This window comes from Loxodonta africana, chromosome 8, assembly GCF_030014295.1.
Source record: "Loxodonta africana isolate mLoxAfr1 chromosome 8, mLoxAfr1.hap2, whole genome shotgun sequence".
Lineage (NCBI taxonomy): Eukaryota > Metazoa > Chordata > Mammalia > Proboscidea > Elephantidae > Loxodonta > Loxodonta africana.
In genome coordinates this window covers 57,169,419-57,187,867 of record NC_087349.1, presented here as the reverse complement: position 1 = coordinate 57,187,867, position 18,449 = coordinate 57,169,419, and the positions used below count along the sequence as shown (strand labels likewise).

Sequence of the window (18,449 nt, the reverse complement as noted above, 5' to 3'; positions counted from 1 at the left end):
TCAGATATTTCTCAAAACCTCAAGTTAAGGAAATTCTACCAGAGGACAGAATGCTCATGGATGTTTAAAGAGCATATCATCAAAAGGGTAAGGTTTTTACAATTTGAATGGTATAAGAGGCCTTGATATACTTAGTCATTAAAGTTTGGTGAGGAGAAAAATATTTCAAGAATTCATATCCCACTAAGCATGCTTTTCAAACTGTAGGTCATGGCCCACCTGTGAGTCATGCAATCAATTTAGTACATCAAAATCAGTATTCTTTAGAAAAATAAAATAAAATAGAACAAATATCAGAGTACATTAGAGACAGTAAAAGTAATCATTGTCTCATGAAACTTCTCTCACACATATATATGTGTGCATGTGCACAGGTGTGTGTATTTATGCTACGATCTAAATACATTTCTAACTATGGATTGTAGGCAAAAAGTTTGAACCATACTCAGTTAAAATACAGACCAAAGATTGTGTGCCATTTTAGAAAAACAGGTAAATCTAAAATTTATCCATATACATTTCCCTGTATATCAAATATATATATAATGGCATATATTTTAACATAGGTTTAGAAAGAAGTTTGGTGATCCTGCTATTAAAAAAAATACGGCTAAAGAAGAGGAAGTGTCAGTTTCTAGCTACGAGGTTTTTCAATTTTAGGTCATTTTATTCGTATTATTTAGTATTGATGAATGCATTATAAAATAATTTAAGAGTTTTCAAAAGACTATCAGACTTCTATTAATATGATTACTACCTTTTAGTTCTCAGGAAACGATAACATTATCCCAAGAAAAAAGACTAAGTAAGGTCACGTTTAGCCTTAAACTCACTAAAGTCAACGTGTTCAATAAAATTAAATGATATGGTAAATTACTTATGAGGGTTAGATAATTCTTAGGACAGACCTTCGCAACTAAGGTGTGAAGGCACAGAGGTGTGGGTTACAGGTAAGTTCTCATGCCACCTCTAGCATGAAGAGCTCATTTACCTAGTGTCCTGTGCAAATTTTCTGTGTATACAATCAATGCAAAGAAACCTGGGAAAAATTGACATGTGATACACGAAGAGCAGTCACACTTCATTAAACAAAGTACAAGATATACCTAAAAGGCCCTAAACAATGTGGCAAGAATATACAAAGCACTATTTATTTTTGCATAAGCTTCAATTTGATACATGTATATGTCATAGCTAAAGAGAAGTAATAAGACTATATATGCATAAAAAAGAAAAAAAATCTACTCATGCTCAATATACACAAGAATCCTGCAGGAAATTTGTGAGAATAACAGAATAAGACAGTTAAGTACCTGAGAATAATCTTCTGGCGTTACATGTGGACTGCCATCATTCATGCAATATACCAGTATACTGCTCTGAATTTTTTCTAACCTAGTCAAATTCTGTGGATCAAGACCAATCAGATACTCTCGTGCCTACAGGGCAAGGGGATAATGATTCAATGTTACAAATGAAACATAATATAACCAGAAAATCTGAAAAGAATCTGTTTGAGAAATAGGCTCATTAAAAAAAGTGTAAATTATAACCTTAGCCCATTGAGTACGCTCCTCGCTAGTTAATGCTGCTATCCCAGGTCCATCAGGTTCACTATGGCACCTCTTGTGAATGTATGTCAATTGCCTGATGGGAGATTTAGAGGAGAGTCAACAAAAGCATAGGCAGTTCAGTAGTTACTTTGTGGCCTTTAATAAGTTTTAACATTGATCAGTATTTAAACGTTTTCATATATTAGTCAAAGAAAGGAATTATAGCCTTAACAGCTTTCATTTATTTCATACATCTTTTTTTTTAAGTCATTATTGCTCTACTAATACTAAAAGTATATTTGACAATAACTTAATTCGACTAAAGAAACTGGATGTTCAACTGATACAATCTGTATTTTCAAAATGTACATGCACTTCTGGGGTCCAGGTAAATAACCCTCACATAATAAACAACTTGAAAAATACTCTGGTAAACAATCTCACAAATATCATGCAGGTCTTATCTAACTGAAAGCCATGTGCATATATATTTAGCCAGAGGACTTATTCTATACTCAAACAATATTTGCAAGTGTTTTGTCCAAAAGACAGAAATACCATGTAGTCAGTTTTAAATGTTTTCACATGTGCCATTTTGTTACTTATAACCATTATTTTTAAAGACCATTAGCTGAAAATGAGCAACCGCCCCCGCCCCCGCCCCCGGCTTTTAACATTCTCTATTCCTAGTCAGGTAAGTTCTACGTATACATTTTTAAACATATAGCAGGTAATTCTATCTAAATAACAGGCTTCTTCCATAAAGATATCAACTTTCATCAATTAAAAAATTCATAGGTTTAGGTTTAGCCCTACGTCAAGGCACATGCTAAGAAATTACTTCAGTTTTAAACTTCCAAGGATCCCTCAGAAAGTGAGCTAGTATAGGTGAATAAGTGATCAAAAAGCACCACTAGTAGCCATCTCATATTGGTGGCTTTATCAATCAAAGCTGGAAAAAATACCATTATTATATGGGACACAAGGAAGAATGTTGAGGGTCATACAGTAGTTCTCTAATTTGGATGACTAGGTTAATACTAGTACCATAGGGAAAGACAGAAATATAAGAGGGAAGAAACATATGGACAAAGCAGCCTACCACATCATGTTCATACCAGAAGTACTTGTTATGCCTCTTTTGATAGAGATACAGGAATAGAGAAATATTTCTCTATTAAAACTAAACAACAACAAAAGAAACAGCACAAATGGCATTTAAAAAAACCTGTTGCCGTCGAGTCGATTCCAACTCATAGAGACCCTATAGAACAGAGCAGAATTTCCTTAAAGGATTTCCAAGGTATAAACTTTACAGAAGAAGACTGCCACATCTTTTCCCTGAGGAGCAGCTGCTGGGTTCAAACTGCCAACCTTTTGGTTAGCAGCTGAGTGCTTAACCACTGTGCCACCAGGGCTCCTTGCAAGTGACAGAGAAATGCAAATCAAAACCATAATGAGATACCCCCTTGCCCCTGCTAGAATGGCTATGATCAAAAAATAGAATATAACAGGTATTGGTGAAGATGTGAACAAATTGGAACCTGCATCCATCACTAGTAGGAAAGCAAAATAGTGCAGCCGCTATGGTGAACAGTTGGGTAGTTCCTCAAAAAGTTAAACACAAACCTATCAACTCAGCAATCCCAATCCTATGTATATACTCAAAAGAACTGAAAGCAGGCACACAAACAGAAACCTGTACACCAAGGTTCACTGCAGCACCATTCACAACAATCAAAAGGTAGAACTGCCCGTCAACAGATGAATGGACAAACAAAATGTGGTATATATATATATACAATGGAATATTACTCAGCCATAAAGATAAATGAAATTATGCTACTACATGGATAAGCCTTGAAAACATTATGCTGAGTAACAGTAAGTCAGTCACAAAAGGACAAATATTACATGATCCCACTTACATGAAACAGGCAAGTGTACTGAGACCAAAGCTTATTAGTGGTTACCAGAGGTGGGAGGGCGAAAGGAAGGGGAAATCATTGCTTAGGGGGCACAGAGTTTCTGTTAATGGTGGTGGAATAATTTGGAAAAGGATAATGGTAATAGTGGCATAACATGCTGAACATAATCAATTCCACTGACTTGTACATGTAAAAATTGTTAAATTGGCAAATGTTTCATTTTATATAGATATGTATTTACCACATAAAAAAGGATAACAGAATATTAATTAAAGATTAATAAAAACCCTTGGGAATTTGATGAGGCCCTCAAATTTTGCAAAAGAGGACATTTTTTTATCCTGTTGAAAAAGGCAAATGGCAAGTGAAAGATTTCCTTTTGTGAATCAGAATTTTTCTGAAAAATTATATGAAAAAATCAGTACTTGATTCATTATTGGTTATAATAGTTTGCTTATAGCTGAATTATATACTTAATTTTACTGAAAAAAAAAAAGTGTAAGTGAAATGACAAACAGAAGTGATATTTGGGTAGGGAGTACTGAGGATGGAGGCAAACTGAGACAAACATGAGCAGTCCCAAACAGGCAACTTTGTGACTACGCTGATCTAGCCCATTGCTGCCATGCCAGAATGCAGGCTACTGTTGCCAGAACTTTTCATTTTCTTTTTTTTTTTAAACAAGAGACCAGAAATCCAGATGTTTCTGTGACTTCTCCTGATTTTTAGTGATTCAAATTCTTTGTTTCCCAAGCAAAATAGATCACAAGCTGGCTTTACCTTGTGAATTACAAGTATTCAATTTCTGGAAGAGTGGCTTTGAGTAACCCAGTTAATAAGCCTGATTTAATAATTATACGTCAATCTTGACCAAACAAATTTCCAAAATATAATTGGGACATACAAAATATCCTTATCCAGGGCACAAAAGTAAAAGACCTAAAAGACAGATAAATTTGCCTACATCAAAATTAATATTATCTCTCCAATTAAAAAAAATGTTTTTAAGTTAAATGGAAGAAAATATTTGTAACATGTAAGGGATGAGTGTCCAGAACATATAAATAATCGCTACAAGTTAACTAGCATTAAAAAAAAATCAACCAATAGGACAATAGGCAAGAGATCACAAGAAGCAACTCACAGAAGACAAAATACCAATGGCCTGTAAACATACAAAAATGCTCAACCTCACTAGTAATGAGGGATGTGCAAATTTAAACAACAATGAAAACCATTTTTCTCCTGTCAGGTCACCAGGTATTTTTTAAGTTTATTATAGCATGTTAGCAAGGATGTGAAGTGGGTATCCTCGTACAATACTGGCAGGTAAAAGAATGCAGCTTTGGATGACAATTTTATTCAGTTAAAATTTTTAAATTTTAATGACCCAGAAATTTCACTTCTAATATCAATCTATAGATATTTTTACCCATATCCACAAAGACGCATGCTTAAAGATGTTCAGTGTTTGTTACAGTAAAAAATGTAAACTATCTAAATGTCTTCTAATGGAGAAATGGTCAAAGAAACTAAAGTATATCCATTTGACGGAATGCTATGCAACATTTGAAATTCTGTTCTATATTTTCCTTTTGCAGAGTTATATGAATGGTATGATTCCATGTTTTATTTACTTAGCTATATGCCAAAGACATTTTTTCATATCTGCACATATACTGGAAACCCTGGTGTGTAGTGGTTAAGTGCTACAGCTGCTAACCAAAACGTCTGCAGTTCAAATCTACCAGGTGCTCCTTGGAAACTCTATGGGGCAGTTCTACCCTGACCTATGGGGTTGCTATGAGTTGAAAACAGTTAAAAACAATCAGGTAGATATACCTATAATGACATGAAAATATTCACTAAAAAAAGAAAATTGTAGAAAAATAACTAAAATAAAACTTTTTAATTGTATAATAACCCATATACCACATACAAAAATCAATTCTAGGTAGACTGTAAATCTAAATGTAAAGACAAAACAATAAAATTTTAGAAAATAATTCAAGAACATATCTTCCTGGCATTTGCCTAGGAAAAATTTTTTTAAACAGGACACAAAAAGTATAATTCTTCTGGTAAAAGATTGATAAATGGGACTATATTCAAATTAAGAACTTCTGTTCATCAAGAAGGAGCCCTGGTGGTGCAGTGGTTAAAGCACTCAACTAGTAGCCAAAACGATGGTTCAAAACCACCAGTGGCTCTGTGGGAGAAAGATGTGCCAGTCTGCTTCCGTAGAGATTTACAACCTTGGAAACCCTATGGGGTCTCTATGAGTCAGAATCGACTTGATGGCAGTGGGTTTGGTTTTGGTGGGGTTCATCAAAAAGACACCTTTAAGAGAGCGAAAGGGCAATGATAAATATCTTCTCCAACTCTGCAGATTCCAACACATAAAACCAACAAAGGGCTCATATCTAGAATGTATAAAGAACTCCTACAACACTCATACAGTGGTGGAACTGCTTACTGGTACGACCACTTTGGAAAAGAGTGGTATTATCTATTGAATTTGAATGCACACATACCCTATGACACAGCAAGTCCTTGCCTAGGTGTGTGTACCTGACAGAAGTGCACACACATGTGCACCAAAAGACTTGTACAAAAATGTTTACGGCAGGATTTTTTTTTAATAGTAAAAAGTTTTTAAGTGATTACCCTTGGAAAGGAGGGAAAGCACAGCAAACGGAAGGAAGTACAAGGGGATTTCTGGAGTACTGGATATGTTCTATTCCTTGACTTAGGTGGTGGTTATATGAGTAGTTAGCTGTACATTTATTTGTGTGCATTTGTACATGTTTGTTATACTTAATAAAAATACTTTTTAAATATGCATATCCAAACCAAAAAACCCATTGCATATAGCTGATTCCAACTCACAGAAACCCACCCTAGAGGACAGAGTAGAACTGTCCCATTGGGTTTCCAAGGCTGAAATCTTTATGGAAGTAGGCTGTCACATCTTTCTCCTGTGGAGCAGCTGGTGGGTTTGAACTGCTGAACTTTCAGGTTAGCAGCTGAGTGCTTACCCACTGCACTGAATATGCATATAGATACATGCAACTCAACATTTTTAAGACAATGTAGGAAATCTGAATGATTGGATATTAAAATGAGATTAGAGAATTATTGTTAATTTTTTAGAAGAAGTCAGTCATTAATGTGTGATAATGGTATCGTATGTGTGTGTGTGTGTGTTTAAGAGGCCTTATGTTTTAGAGATACATACTAAGATACTTATGGCAAAGATTTATGTCCCAGATTTCTTTCAAAATAATCCAAGGGAAACTGGGGCACAATGAGGTATAAGTAAAGAACACTAATTGCTGAAGCTAGGAGCTGATAACTATTAAACTAGGGGATGAAAACATAAGAGGATTCATTATATAATTCCCTCTATATTTTGAAATTTTTTATAATAAAATTTAAAAATACACATATAAACACAAATTAAAAAAGCATGTAGAAACATGTATATATACATACAAATAAAAAAATTTTTTATAGCTTAAAAATATTATATTTGTATGTATATATACATGTTTCTACATGCTTTTTTTAACGTGCATGTTAATTCATTGAAACAGATCTGGAAGGACAGAGCACATCAAACTACTACAGTGATTAACTGTGGGGCGAGGAATGGGATCGCTAGTATCTTTAGTATTTTTCTTTCTCCAAGTAGAATGTATTCACATACTTCCAGAAAAATTCAAAATTAATTTAAGTGAAAAATAAAATAAAAATGGCTTTTAAAAAATCAACATATATAAAGTCCTTATTTTTCAGCTTACTGTCACCTTAGAGAGAGGCAATTCTGAACATTTATTTAACTCAGGCAAGAACCTATGACCTAAGGAGACTCAAGTCACAGAAAGTAGTTTGAAAACCTGCGAAGCTCTGGTGGGGTGATCAAACATCCTTCATGCATTACATCAAAGACAAAAACTCGGCCTCGACACAGCACTGCAACGTGACTTGGGGAATATCCTTCACTCTCTGGAATAAGGAACAGAAAACAAAAGACTCAAATCTCTAAAAGTTAAACAGGAGCAAAGCTGCATATTTATATCCAATAGAAAAAAAGCAATCATTCCTCCAACATTTTATTTATCTTATTAGAAATACATCATATGAACAAAAAAATACATCAATAACTTAATGGAGTTTCAGTTATTATAATATAAATACACGCTGTTGAAACTTATCCATGTGAAACATCTAGAAAGCCATAAGAATTTCAAGTATTTGTATACACTGAGAATCATGTAAATTTCAAAGTACTACTGGGCTTTCTAGTTTTATTTGGGAATAGAAATGGGAAGGGGAGAAGAGTAGAAGAGGAATCCTGTAGGAGAGCCATCTGAATTAACAAGTTTCTTTTTAGGACTATTTTAATGTTAACTGCTCATCAGGTAATATAGTTGCAGTAATATCTAGACGTAACTTCTTAATGAAATAGTTTTCAGTGTAATAAAGAGAAACTAGAATAAGGGTACTGTATGCTTGAGTGGCAAGGGGAAAAGACTTTACCCAGTCTGTAGTTTTACTTAAGGTGCTGATAACACCTGGTAAGACATCCATAACTATCTATGATTCCTTTGGCACACTGTTAACTCCCTGAAAACTGTCTGTTTTCTGTAAACCTCGGACTATTCTGATATAGTCCCATTTTTCAGGTATGAGTCCCTCTGCCAAGGGTATTCCTATATGATCCCTATCCATTTCCTACAAGAAAGAAGATAGACAAAACATAACACCGTAACCAGAAAAAAAAAAAAATTACTGGTTTGTATTACATACAAGGAATCGTGCTAACTCCTTTACACACATTATGTCATGAAATCTACTCATCTGCTAAGAGGTAGTTGTCCCTGGATGCCACAAATAATTAAGCACTCCACTACTAGCTGAAAGGTTGATGGTTTGAACCCACCAAGAGGTACCTTGGAAAACAGGCCCCCCCGCAAAAAAAAAAAATGGGGCATGATGAACACATAGAAGCAAATGTCCAAAATGAGAATTCAGATCATAAGGAATAAGGGTAGAAGAAAGCATACAGGTCCTATGCTTCCTTAATACTCTGATTCATAATTCTATAACTAAATTTTAAACTCTCAAAGATACAACATAAGCATCAGGTTTTTGTTCACCATGTAGGACACAGTTTAGAAAGTCCATTCCCATAAACTACATCCAAACTAATCAGAAGGACTCTAAGATAAGCTTCAGAGAAAGCCTCTGATTAGTCAAAACCTAAAAGAATGATTCCTCAAAATAATATGTTCCATAGTGTCAAAGTAGAAAATATAGCAAGATGACACAAATCCCAATGCTTTTACCAAAAAAAGCACCCGTGTTTTAAACTTACCGGTACTAAAATAATTCATAATTGAATCTCTAGTAATTCCTGGAACCTTGCAGGTAGAAAACAGCATTCGGAATTGATCCATATCTAGAGGAGTATTTCCAACTTTATGAACAGGCAGTTTTTCTCTAATAAAACAAAGAAGTATTTTGGTCAAGAAATCATCATAAAACTTATAAGCCAAATAGTCACAACTGCAGCATTCATCCCCAAATAAGTTAATTAAGGTTCTCAACATGGTGCCACCTGAGGATTTGGGTAATGTCCTTACTTTCTTAATAGCTGCCAGTAGTTCAAATTATGCCAAAGAGTTATACTTCCTCTTTCTAACTGAGTGCCTTCCTTTGGAGGCCAGTAGTGTTCAATATAGGCTGCAGGACCCGCAAAGTTAACATTCAGTTGTGATGGTATGCGAACATCCAGGTAAGCAACATTCAGCCACCACTCTTCCAGCTAAAAGAAATTAAGAACATCAGCCTAATGTTCTTCAGAATACTTGAACTGCTGACCAAAAAAAAACAAAAAAAGATTGAAAAGGAAGAATGAAAATGCTGTATTTGTTCTTTAATTACTCTTCAACACTTAAAAAACACATTTCCTTGTTTTTAAATCATCACAGATTTTGAAAAATGCTACTGTGGTAACTCTTGTAAACCTTTTTTTCTTTTAAGACTCCTTTTTCTTTAAACTTCTTTTCTTTTAAAACTCTCAAAGATACAATATCTTTGAATCTTAATTATTATTCAGTTTAACTTAAATATTATTCAGGATCTTTAAGTATTATTCAGTTTAACTACACTGTCAAAAATATGAAACAAGAAAGCCCCGAAAAGGCACCGTCAGACAGATCATTATACTGAAGTCACAAATACCCAACAAAGGACTTGGGTATTTTCAAAGAGTACCAAGAGTAAGTAGATGCTCAATAAATCTTCATGTAATGATAACAATTGTTAGAAACCAAACCAAACCCACTGCCACTGAGTCGATTCCAACTCACAGAGACCGTACAGGACAGAGTAGAACCACCCCACAGAGTTTCCAAGGAGCACCTGGTGGATTCGAGCTGACGACCTTTTGGATAGCAGCCGTAGCATTTAACCACTACACCACCAGGGTTTCCCCTTATAGGCTAGGGATTCTCAAATGATTAACAATTGTTAAGGCACTTACAATTTTCCCCTTCTAAACAAAAACTGAAACACTAAAATCAGAAATATAAAAGGTTTTCAGTAGGATTAAAACTAATTTAGATTTTTCAAGTACTAATTTCTACATGTTTAATAATCTGTAACATGTGGATAGTCTCTCTTCTAATTGTTGAATTATCTAATTGTTGAATTTCATGCATAAACGAGCAGATCTTATCAAATTATCTGCAGTTATTTTGGAAGAAACTGATGTTATAAACTAAAATTGGTAATTCAGAAAAAGGTATGTGACAAGGATACAGGTAGAACTTCTTTACCTTTGTCCTTCTTAAATTAAAATCACTCAAAGTTCAGAATTGAGAATAAAGGACTCTGGAAGTATAAAATGTTACTATTCCATCATAGGTGTTAATGGCTCATGAAAAGATCTGCTTTTTATTTCTAAAACTAAAAGACAGAAGATAGTTACAAGCATTTCTAGACTAAAGCAATGTTTTGTTTTAATTATGAAAACTCCTCTGCTTCATACCCGAGAAGTAGACAAGTATTTGAGCTGAAGAATTCAAAGAAGATTCCTTGTGGAAAATTACTGAGACTACACTACTGTACCACCTTCTCCCTCAATTTATCCAACTAAAACAGAGAATACTCAAAACCACTCTCCACTCCAATTTTCTAATGACCCTTTTCCCCCGTGCACTGTTTAGATATTTCTACATCACCTATGTGACATGCCTACTTTAGTGTTTTGGGTTTTTTCAGGCTATAATCATCTTGACAAAATGTTTTTCTCAAGCATAGTCTACAGATCACCTGTATCAGAATCTCACAGAGTGTTTATTAAAATATGGACTTCTTGGCAGCACAAAAGGCTGGCAACTTCTAATACAAGAGGTAGATCCAGTTTCATAGGAAGGAAGTTTAGAAACTGAAAGAAGAGAAATAAAAACTGTCTACCATAGTTTTTTTTTTTTTTTTTTTACCATAGTATTAAAAAAAAGGGGGGGGGTGGAGTACAGTGGGGCAGGAGATTTCTGGTACCTGATTCCAAACATATGAAGTCAGAACTACTGGTCCTAGAAAATTTGCATTTTAACAAGTTCCCCATATCATAAGATAGGGGACCATCCATAACACTCAAAAGTCCCAAGTTAAGTGATTCATTCATTCTTTTGGATGATAATAACAACAATGACTTCAAAGATTTTACAATAATTTAAAAATGCATGCTATGTGCATTTTTCATTTTTTATTCTTTAATCACCATCAATTTTTCAATTATAAATACAAAAATGTAATTACCCAATTTCTTTTCCCTTTTGCCCTTTCGAGTAGTTTCTGATGCAATTTTTGTCCAATCCCATTTTGGAATTTTTTAATTATTTCTTCAGTTTTCTTATATTCTTCTTCATTTGCAAATGGTTTTACTATAGAGAAACCAAAACGCATTAACGTATTTAAACATCAAGTACCACCAACACGCTTTGACTATTATTACTTACACAAGTCTTGAGACTCAAATCTGTAAAACACAGTATTAAATACCACAGCAATCCAATAAATTATAACAGCGCTTACAATATGAAAATAGGTGAAAAGCAACAATGCAAAATACTGTAAAAAATAAAACAGTGGATATTATGTAATTTGATAACCATTTTCTGAAAACTTATTTTAAATTACTCTAAGTGATAGTTAAAACTACAGAGATGGGACTATCGTTCAGCTATTAGTCCAATGGGAAAGTACACCCTGTTTAGCTGCCAAACCCACTACCATGGAGTCAATTCCAACTCATAGTGACCCTACAAGACAGAGCAGAACTGCCCAAGAGGGTTTCCAATCTTTATGGAAGCAGACTGCTGCATCATTCTCCCAGGGAGTGGCTGGGGGATTCAAACTGTCAACTTTTTTAGCAGCTGAGTGCTTAACCATTGTACTACCTGAACTCCAAAGTGTCAAATGAAGACATAAAGAACTCAGCCAAGCTCCAAATGGAATAAGAAACTGACAGAGAACAGAGAGCGAGGAGAGATACGTATGGATGTCCCCTATCAGCTAACGCAGCACAGATTCACCATCTTGGACTCTTGTTGGAGACTGGTAGACAGGGAGCACAGCGAAGAACCTTCACAGAGCTCCCAGTAGGAGACAGAGCACCCAATAACCAGCGATACATGCTTTCCCACCGCCCATCCTCTTCCCAATGCTCTACCTTCACATTTCCTAGCTGGCCGCAGTGGCTTGGCTGGCCAGGAAGTGCAGCGTCCGGGCCACTCAGATTTGCCCTGCCCACATCGGAGACTGGCGGACAGTGAGTACAAGAAAGCAGCTTCACGAAATTTCCAGCAGGAGACAGAGCACCTGGTAACCAGCAATATACACTTTCCTAGCCCCTACCCTTTCCCCCCTCCCCCCAACCTGCTCTGCTTCCCACCAACCACAGTCTCTTGGCTGAGAGACAACTGCTTCAGACATGGGCTGCTTGGATTCACCTTGCCCAAATTGGCCAGCTCCCTGAGTGTCATTTGTCTGTGGCTGATGTTGCTTTTTTTCATTTCTTTTGGTTTCTTCCATGACTCTCGGCACCTACCCCTCCTTTCTCTTGAACACCTAGCTCCGTGTGCTATCTCTGCTTTTCTTGAAAGGCTGTGAAGCACCGCTTGACTGGGGAACCATTCCACCGGCCCACGACACCATGCTGGTGGGATTCCTGGAGCTTCTTTATTAGCTTTTTTTTTGTTTCATTTTGCTTTTTCTTTTCACAACTTGGAAGCCCCTTCTAGCCAGGCTGCACTGCACAACTTAGAGGAGTCACTTTCCCAGTGTGCACAGCTGTGTCAGTGGGATCCCTAAGTGTATTTCTTTTTTCTTTCTTTCTTTTTCTCTATTTTCCTTTCTGTCTTTCTTCATTTCTAAGTTCTCATCTCTCTATACTTACCTTCTTTTCCTGTCTCCTGAATACTTGGCACCGTGTGACATCTATACCCCCTCTAGCCAGGCTATACTGCGCAGCCTGGGAGCCACGTCCCTGGTCTTCACAACCGCACCAGTGGGACCCTTGGGGCTTTTCTTTTTTTTTTTTTTCTAAATTTTTCTCTATTTTTTTTCTTTTTGTTTTTCCCCATTTCTCAGTTTCTCACCTCTCCATTCCAATGGCAATCCTTTAGCACTCTTTTTTTGTTTGTTTTTGGCTCCTGTTTCTCTTCTCTCTCCTCTTTCTCATACCCATATCACCTCCCCACATCACAACCTCACTCCTCCTTCCTACCTACCTGCAACATGTGCTGAACATCACACACCCAAGCACCACAGGCACGGCCTACTGGAACCTGCCCAGCACTGATTACTGGCCCATTCTGTTGGCCCTAGTATTTGCCACAAACAACCCATTCCAGCCCTTCCCCTTTAGCTGGACCTGCCCTGTTGCACCACAGCTGAGAGACTGGCCCTGCCCATTGGACAAGGAGGTGAAAAGGATCGGGACCATAGACAAGTAAACAATGCATAGCCTGCCTGCTCAGACTTAACAAAATAAAACAAAAAAGTAGGATGAAACAAACAGATCTACAAGCAATAAATTAAGAAAATAAGTACTGAATGTCCCAAATACAGAAGGCAATATCAAAACATATAAAAATCAGGACAGAATGGTTCCAGTAGGTGTCCAAAATAAAACACCAGATGGCTTTCCAGTAAAGAAAAGGCATGAGAACTACCTCAAAGGGAATTCAAATCTCTAATATTCAAGCTATCCAAGAGTTGAAGCAAAAAGCAGATGCAAATGGGGAAAAAATACACAAATTCATAGAAAAAAAAAAAAAGGAAAAATTCAGGAAAATAGTACAGGAAAAAATGCCAAAATAAATTCACAACTAGAAATCATGCAAAAACAACAATTAGAAATCCAAAACATACACAATATTTCAGAAACGGACAGTGTCACAGAAGGGCTGAAGAGCAAGTTTGAAATGATGGAAGATAGACAGGATCAGCAAAACTGAAGACAAACACTTGGATACGACTCTGTTTAAAGTAAAGTCAGAAAAAAAGAATGAAGAAACTCTGAGAATTATGTGGGATACAATCAAAAGAAAAAATATGCAAGTGATCAGAGTTCCAGAACAGAAGGAAGAAACGGAAAACACAGAAAGGATCACTGAGGAATTCCTGACAGAAAACTTCCCTAATATCATGAAAGTTGAAAAGCTGACCATCCAAGACACTCAACAATCTCATATAGGATAGATCCCAAAAGAAAATCACCAAGGCATATCATAATCACACTCGCTAAAACCAAAGACAAAGAAAAAATCCTGAGAGTAGCTTGAGAAAAACAAAAATTCACATACAGAGGAGAAACAATAAGCTTAAGCTCTGGCTATTCACCAGAAACCATGTAGGCAAAAAGGCAACAGGATGACACACATAAAACATTGGGAAAAAAATTGCCAACCAAGATTAATACACCTTGAAAAACTCTCATTCAAATATGATGTGAAATTAGGACATTTCCAGATAAACAGATATTAAGGGAATATGTAAAAACCAAACCAAACTTACAAGAGTTATTAAAGGGGGTCCTTCGGTCTGAGAACAAACAATATCAGACCACAGCCTGAATCTAGGACACAAGACTGTACCAGCCAGATACCAAAGCAGGAAATGAACTCTCAAGGACTAACCAAAACCAAAACAATTGCAACAAGGGACCAGAGAGGTTAATCTGTAAGTGACAACAACGTCAGAACAATAAAAGAGGGAATAAACGGTGTAGCTATAGAACTTTCTAATGCAGAGGATGGCAAAGCGATACCAAGTAATAAAAGACTGGTTCAAACCTAGGAAGATAAGGGTAAATTTCAAGGTAACCACAAAGAAAGTTAATAAACCTACTCACCAAAATAAAGAAAAACAAAAAGTCTCAATAAAAACAAAATCTACAAAAACAAAAGGAATTAAAAAGAAATCCACAAAGAAAAGGAATGCAGCACAGGAGAGTAAAAGGAACAAAGAAAATGTCAGTATCACAAAAGAAGCACTACAAAATGACAGCAATAAACTCACACCTATCAATAATTACATTGAATGTAAATGGCCTAATGCACCCATAAAGAGATAGTCACAGAATGGATTAAAAAAAACAGGATCCATCCATATGCTGTCTACGAGAGACACACCTTAGAAACAAAGATGTGAATTTATTAAAAATCAAAGGATGAAAAAAAATTTATCAAGCAAATAACTACCAAAAAAGAGCAGGAGTGGCAATACTACCCTCAGATAAAACCCAAAAAACCCAGTGCTGTCGAGTCGATTCCGACTCATAGTGACCCTATAGGACAGAGCAGAACTGCCCCATAGAGTTTCCAAGGAGCGCCTGGCAAATTTGAACTGCCGACCCTTTGGTTAGCAGCCATAGCACTTAACCACTACAGCACCAGGGTTTCCACCTCAGATAAAATAGACTTCAAAATAAAAGACAAAGAAGGGCACCATATATTGATTAAAGGGATGACCCATTATGAAGACTTAACCATAATAAACGTCTACGCACCCAATGACAGGGCTCCAACACATACAAAACAAACTCTAACAGCACTGAAAAGAGAAACTGACAGTTCCACAATAACAGTAAGAGACTTCAACACATTGCTCTCTGGAAAGGACAGAACATCTAGAAAGACACAGAGGAGCTAAAGGGCATTATCAGCCAATTTGACCTTATAGACACATATAAAACACTCCACCCAACAGCTGCAAAATACGCATTCTTTCCCAACACACATGGAACATTCTCCAGAATAGACTACATCTTAGCCCACAGAGCCACCCTCAACAAAATCCAAGACACTGAGTTAACACAAAGTATCTCCTCTGACCACAATGTCTTCAAAGTAGAAATTAACAACAGGGAGAGCAAGGGAAAAAAAAAAAATCAATCACATGGAAACTGAATAATGCCCTGCTTAAAAACCACTGGGTAATAGAAGAAATCAGAGATGGAATAAAAAAATTCCTAGAATCAAACAAGAATGAAAACACATCATACCAAAACCTTTGAGACACAGCAAAGGCAGTCCTCAGAGGTCAATTTATAGCAACAGATGCACACATCAGAAAAAGAAGAAAGGGACAAAATCAAAACATGACCTACACAACTTAAACAAATAGAAAAAGAACAGCAAAAAGAGCCAGCAGCCACCACAAGAAATGAAATAATAAAGATTAGACCAGAAATAAATGAAATGGAGAATAGAAAAACAATAGAAAGAATCAACAAAATCAAAAATTGGCTCTTTGAAAGGATCAACAAAACTGTCAAACCATCGGCCAAACTGACAAAAGAAAAATAGGAGAGGACACAAATAACCCAAATAAGAAACAGAATGGGGACATTACAACAGACCCAACTGAAACAAAAAGAATCATATGACAGCACTATGAAAAACTATACTCTGACAAATTTGAAAACCTAGAGGAAATGGACAAATTTCTAGAAACACACTACCTACCCAGACTAATACAAAATGATGTTGAAAATCTGAACAGACCCATAACAAGAAAATTGGTTGAAAAGGAAATTAAAAAAAAAAAACTCCCAACAAACAAAAGCCCTGGCCCAGATAGCTTCACTGGAGAATTCTACCAAACATTCAGAGAAGAGCTTACACCAGTACTACTCAAATTATTTCAGAACATAGAAAAGGAAGGGATACTTCCGAATTCATCCTATGAAGGCAGCATAACCTTGACACCAAAACCAGGCAAAGACACCACAAAAGAACAAAAACACAGAACAATCTCTTTCATGAATACAGATGCAAAAATTCTTAACAAAATTCTAGCCAATAGAATTCAGCAGCATATCCAAAAAATAATACACCACAACCAAGTAAGATTCATACCAGGTGTGCAAGGATTGTTCAACATTAGAAAATCAACGTAATCTACCACATACATAAAAAGGAAAGAAAAGAATCACATGATCATCTCAATCAACACAGAAAATGCATCTGACAAAGTCCAACACCCATTCCTGGTAAAAACTCTCAATAAAATAGGTATAAAAGGGAAATTTCTCAACATAATAAAGGGCATCTATGCAAAAACCAACAGCCAACATCATTCTTAATGGAGAGAGGGTGAAAACATTCCCCTTGAGAAGAGGAACAAGACAAGGATGCCCTTTATCACCACTCCTGTTTAATATTGTGCTGGAAGTCCTAGCCAGGGCAAAAAGGAAAGAAAAGGAAATAAAGGCCATCCAATTAGTAATGAAGAAGTTAAATTCTCCCTATTTGCGGATGATATGATACTATACATAGAAAACCCAAAGACGCTACAAGAATACTATTGGAATAGAAAGATTCACAGTGAGCAGGATACATGGTAAACATACAAAAATCAGTTGGATACTATACATCGATAAAAAGAACAATGAAAAGGAAATCATGAAAACAATACCATGTTTCATAGTCCCTAGAAAAAATAAAATACTTAAGAATAAAGCTAACCAGGGATATAAAGGACCTATACAAACAAAACTACAAAACACTACTGCAAGAAACTAAAACAGAAATCTACATAAGTGGAAAAACATACCATGCTCATGGACAGGAATACTCAACATTGTGAAAATGACAATTCTACCCAAAGCGATTTACAAATAGAATGCAATCACGATCCAAAAACCAACAACATGCTTTAATGAGACGGAAAAACTTATCATTAACTTTATATGGAAAGGGAAGAAGCCCCAGATAAGTAAAGCACTACTGAAGAAGAGTAAAGTAGGAGGACTCGCACTACCTGACCTCAGAACCTACCATACAGCTATGGTAGTCGAAACAACCTGGTACTGATACAACAACAGATACATTGACCAACAGAACAGAATTGAGAACTCAGATGTAAATCCATCCACCTAAGGTCACCTGATCTTTGACAAGGGCTCAAAGTTCATCGAATGGGGAAAAGACAGTCTTTTTAACAAATGGAGCTGGCAAAACTGGATGTCCATCTCCAAAAAAATGAAACAGGACCCATACTTCACACCATATACAAAAACTAACTCAAAATGGATCAAAGACCTAACTGTAAAACCAAAAACTAAGAAGTTCATAGAAGAAAAAATAGGGTCAACACTAGAGGCCCAAATACATGGCATTAACAGGGTACAAACCACAACCAACAACACACAAACTCCAGAAGTTAAGCTAGATAACTGGAATCTTCTAAAAATTAAACACTTATGCTCATCAAAAGACTTCAGCAAAAGAGTAAAAAGAGAACCTGCAGACTAAGAAAAAAATTTTGGCTATTAGGAATCAGACAAAGGTCTAATCTCTAAAAATCTACAAGAAAATTCAACACCTCTACAACAAAAAGACAAATAATCAAATTAAAAAATGGGCAAAGGAAATGGGCAGTTCCCAGA

At 36.0% G+C, this 18,449-nt stretch overlaps 1 protein-coding gene across 2 annotated transcripts in view; it reads right to left on the bottom strand.

Annotated features, from left to right (window-relative positions):
• The window catches only part of CROT (carnitine O-octanoyltransferase), a 55,497-nt gene that overhangs the window by 21,016 nt on the left and 16,032 nt on the right, over positions 1 to 18,449 (bottom strand). Inside the window, exons 3-8 of one of the 2 annotated variants that reach the window (XM_064289945.1) lie at positions 11,312 to 11,436; positions 9,130 to 9,311; positions 8,862 to 8,986; positions 7,381 to 7,489; positions 1,554 to 1,647; positions 1,314 to 1,439 (exon numbers count right to left, since the gene is read on the bottom strand). In XM_064289945.1, coding sequence (XP_064146015.1) covers positions 1,314 to 1,439; positions 1,554 to 1,647; positions 7,381 to 7,489; positions 8,862 to 8,986; positions 9,130 to 9,311; positions 11,312 to 11,436 — 761 coding nt within the window. Of the gene's footprint in view, positions 1 to 1,313; positions 1,440 to 1,553; positions 1,648 to 7,380; positions 7,490 to 8,861; positions 8,987 to 9,129; positions 9,312 to 11,311; positions 11,437 to 18,449 lie in introns of those variants that run through there. The other variant, XM_064289946.1, reaches the window with a different exon arrangement.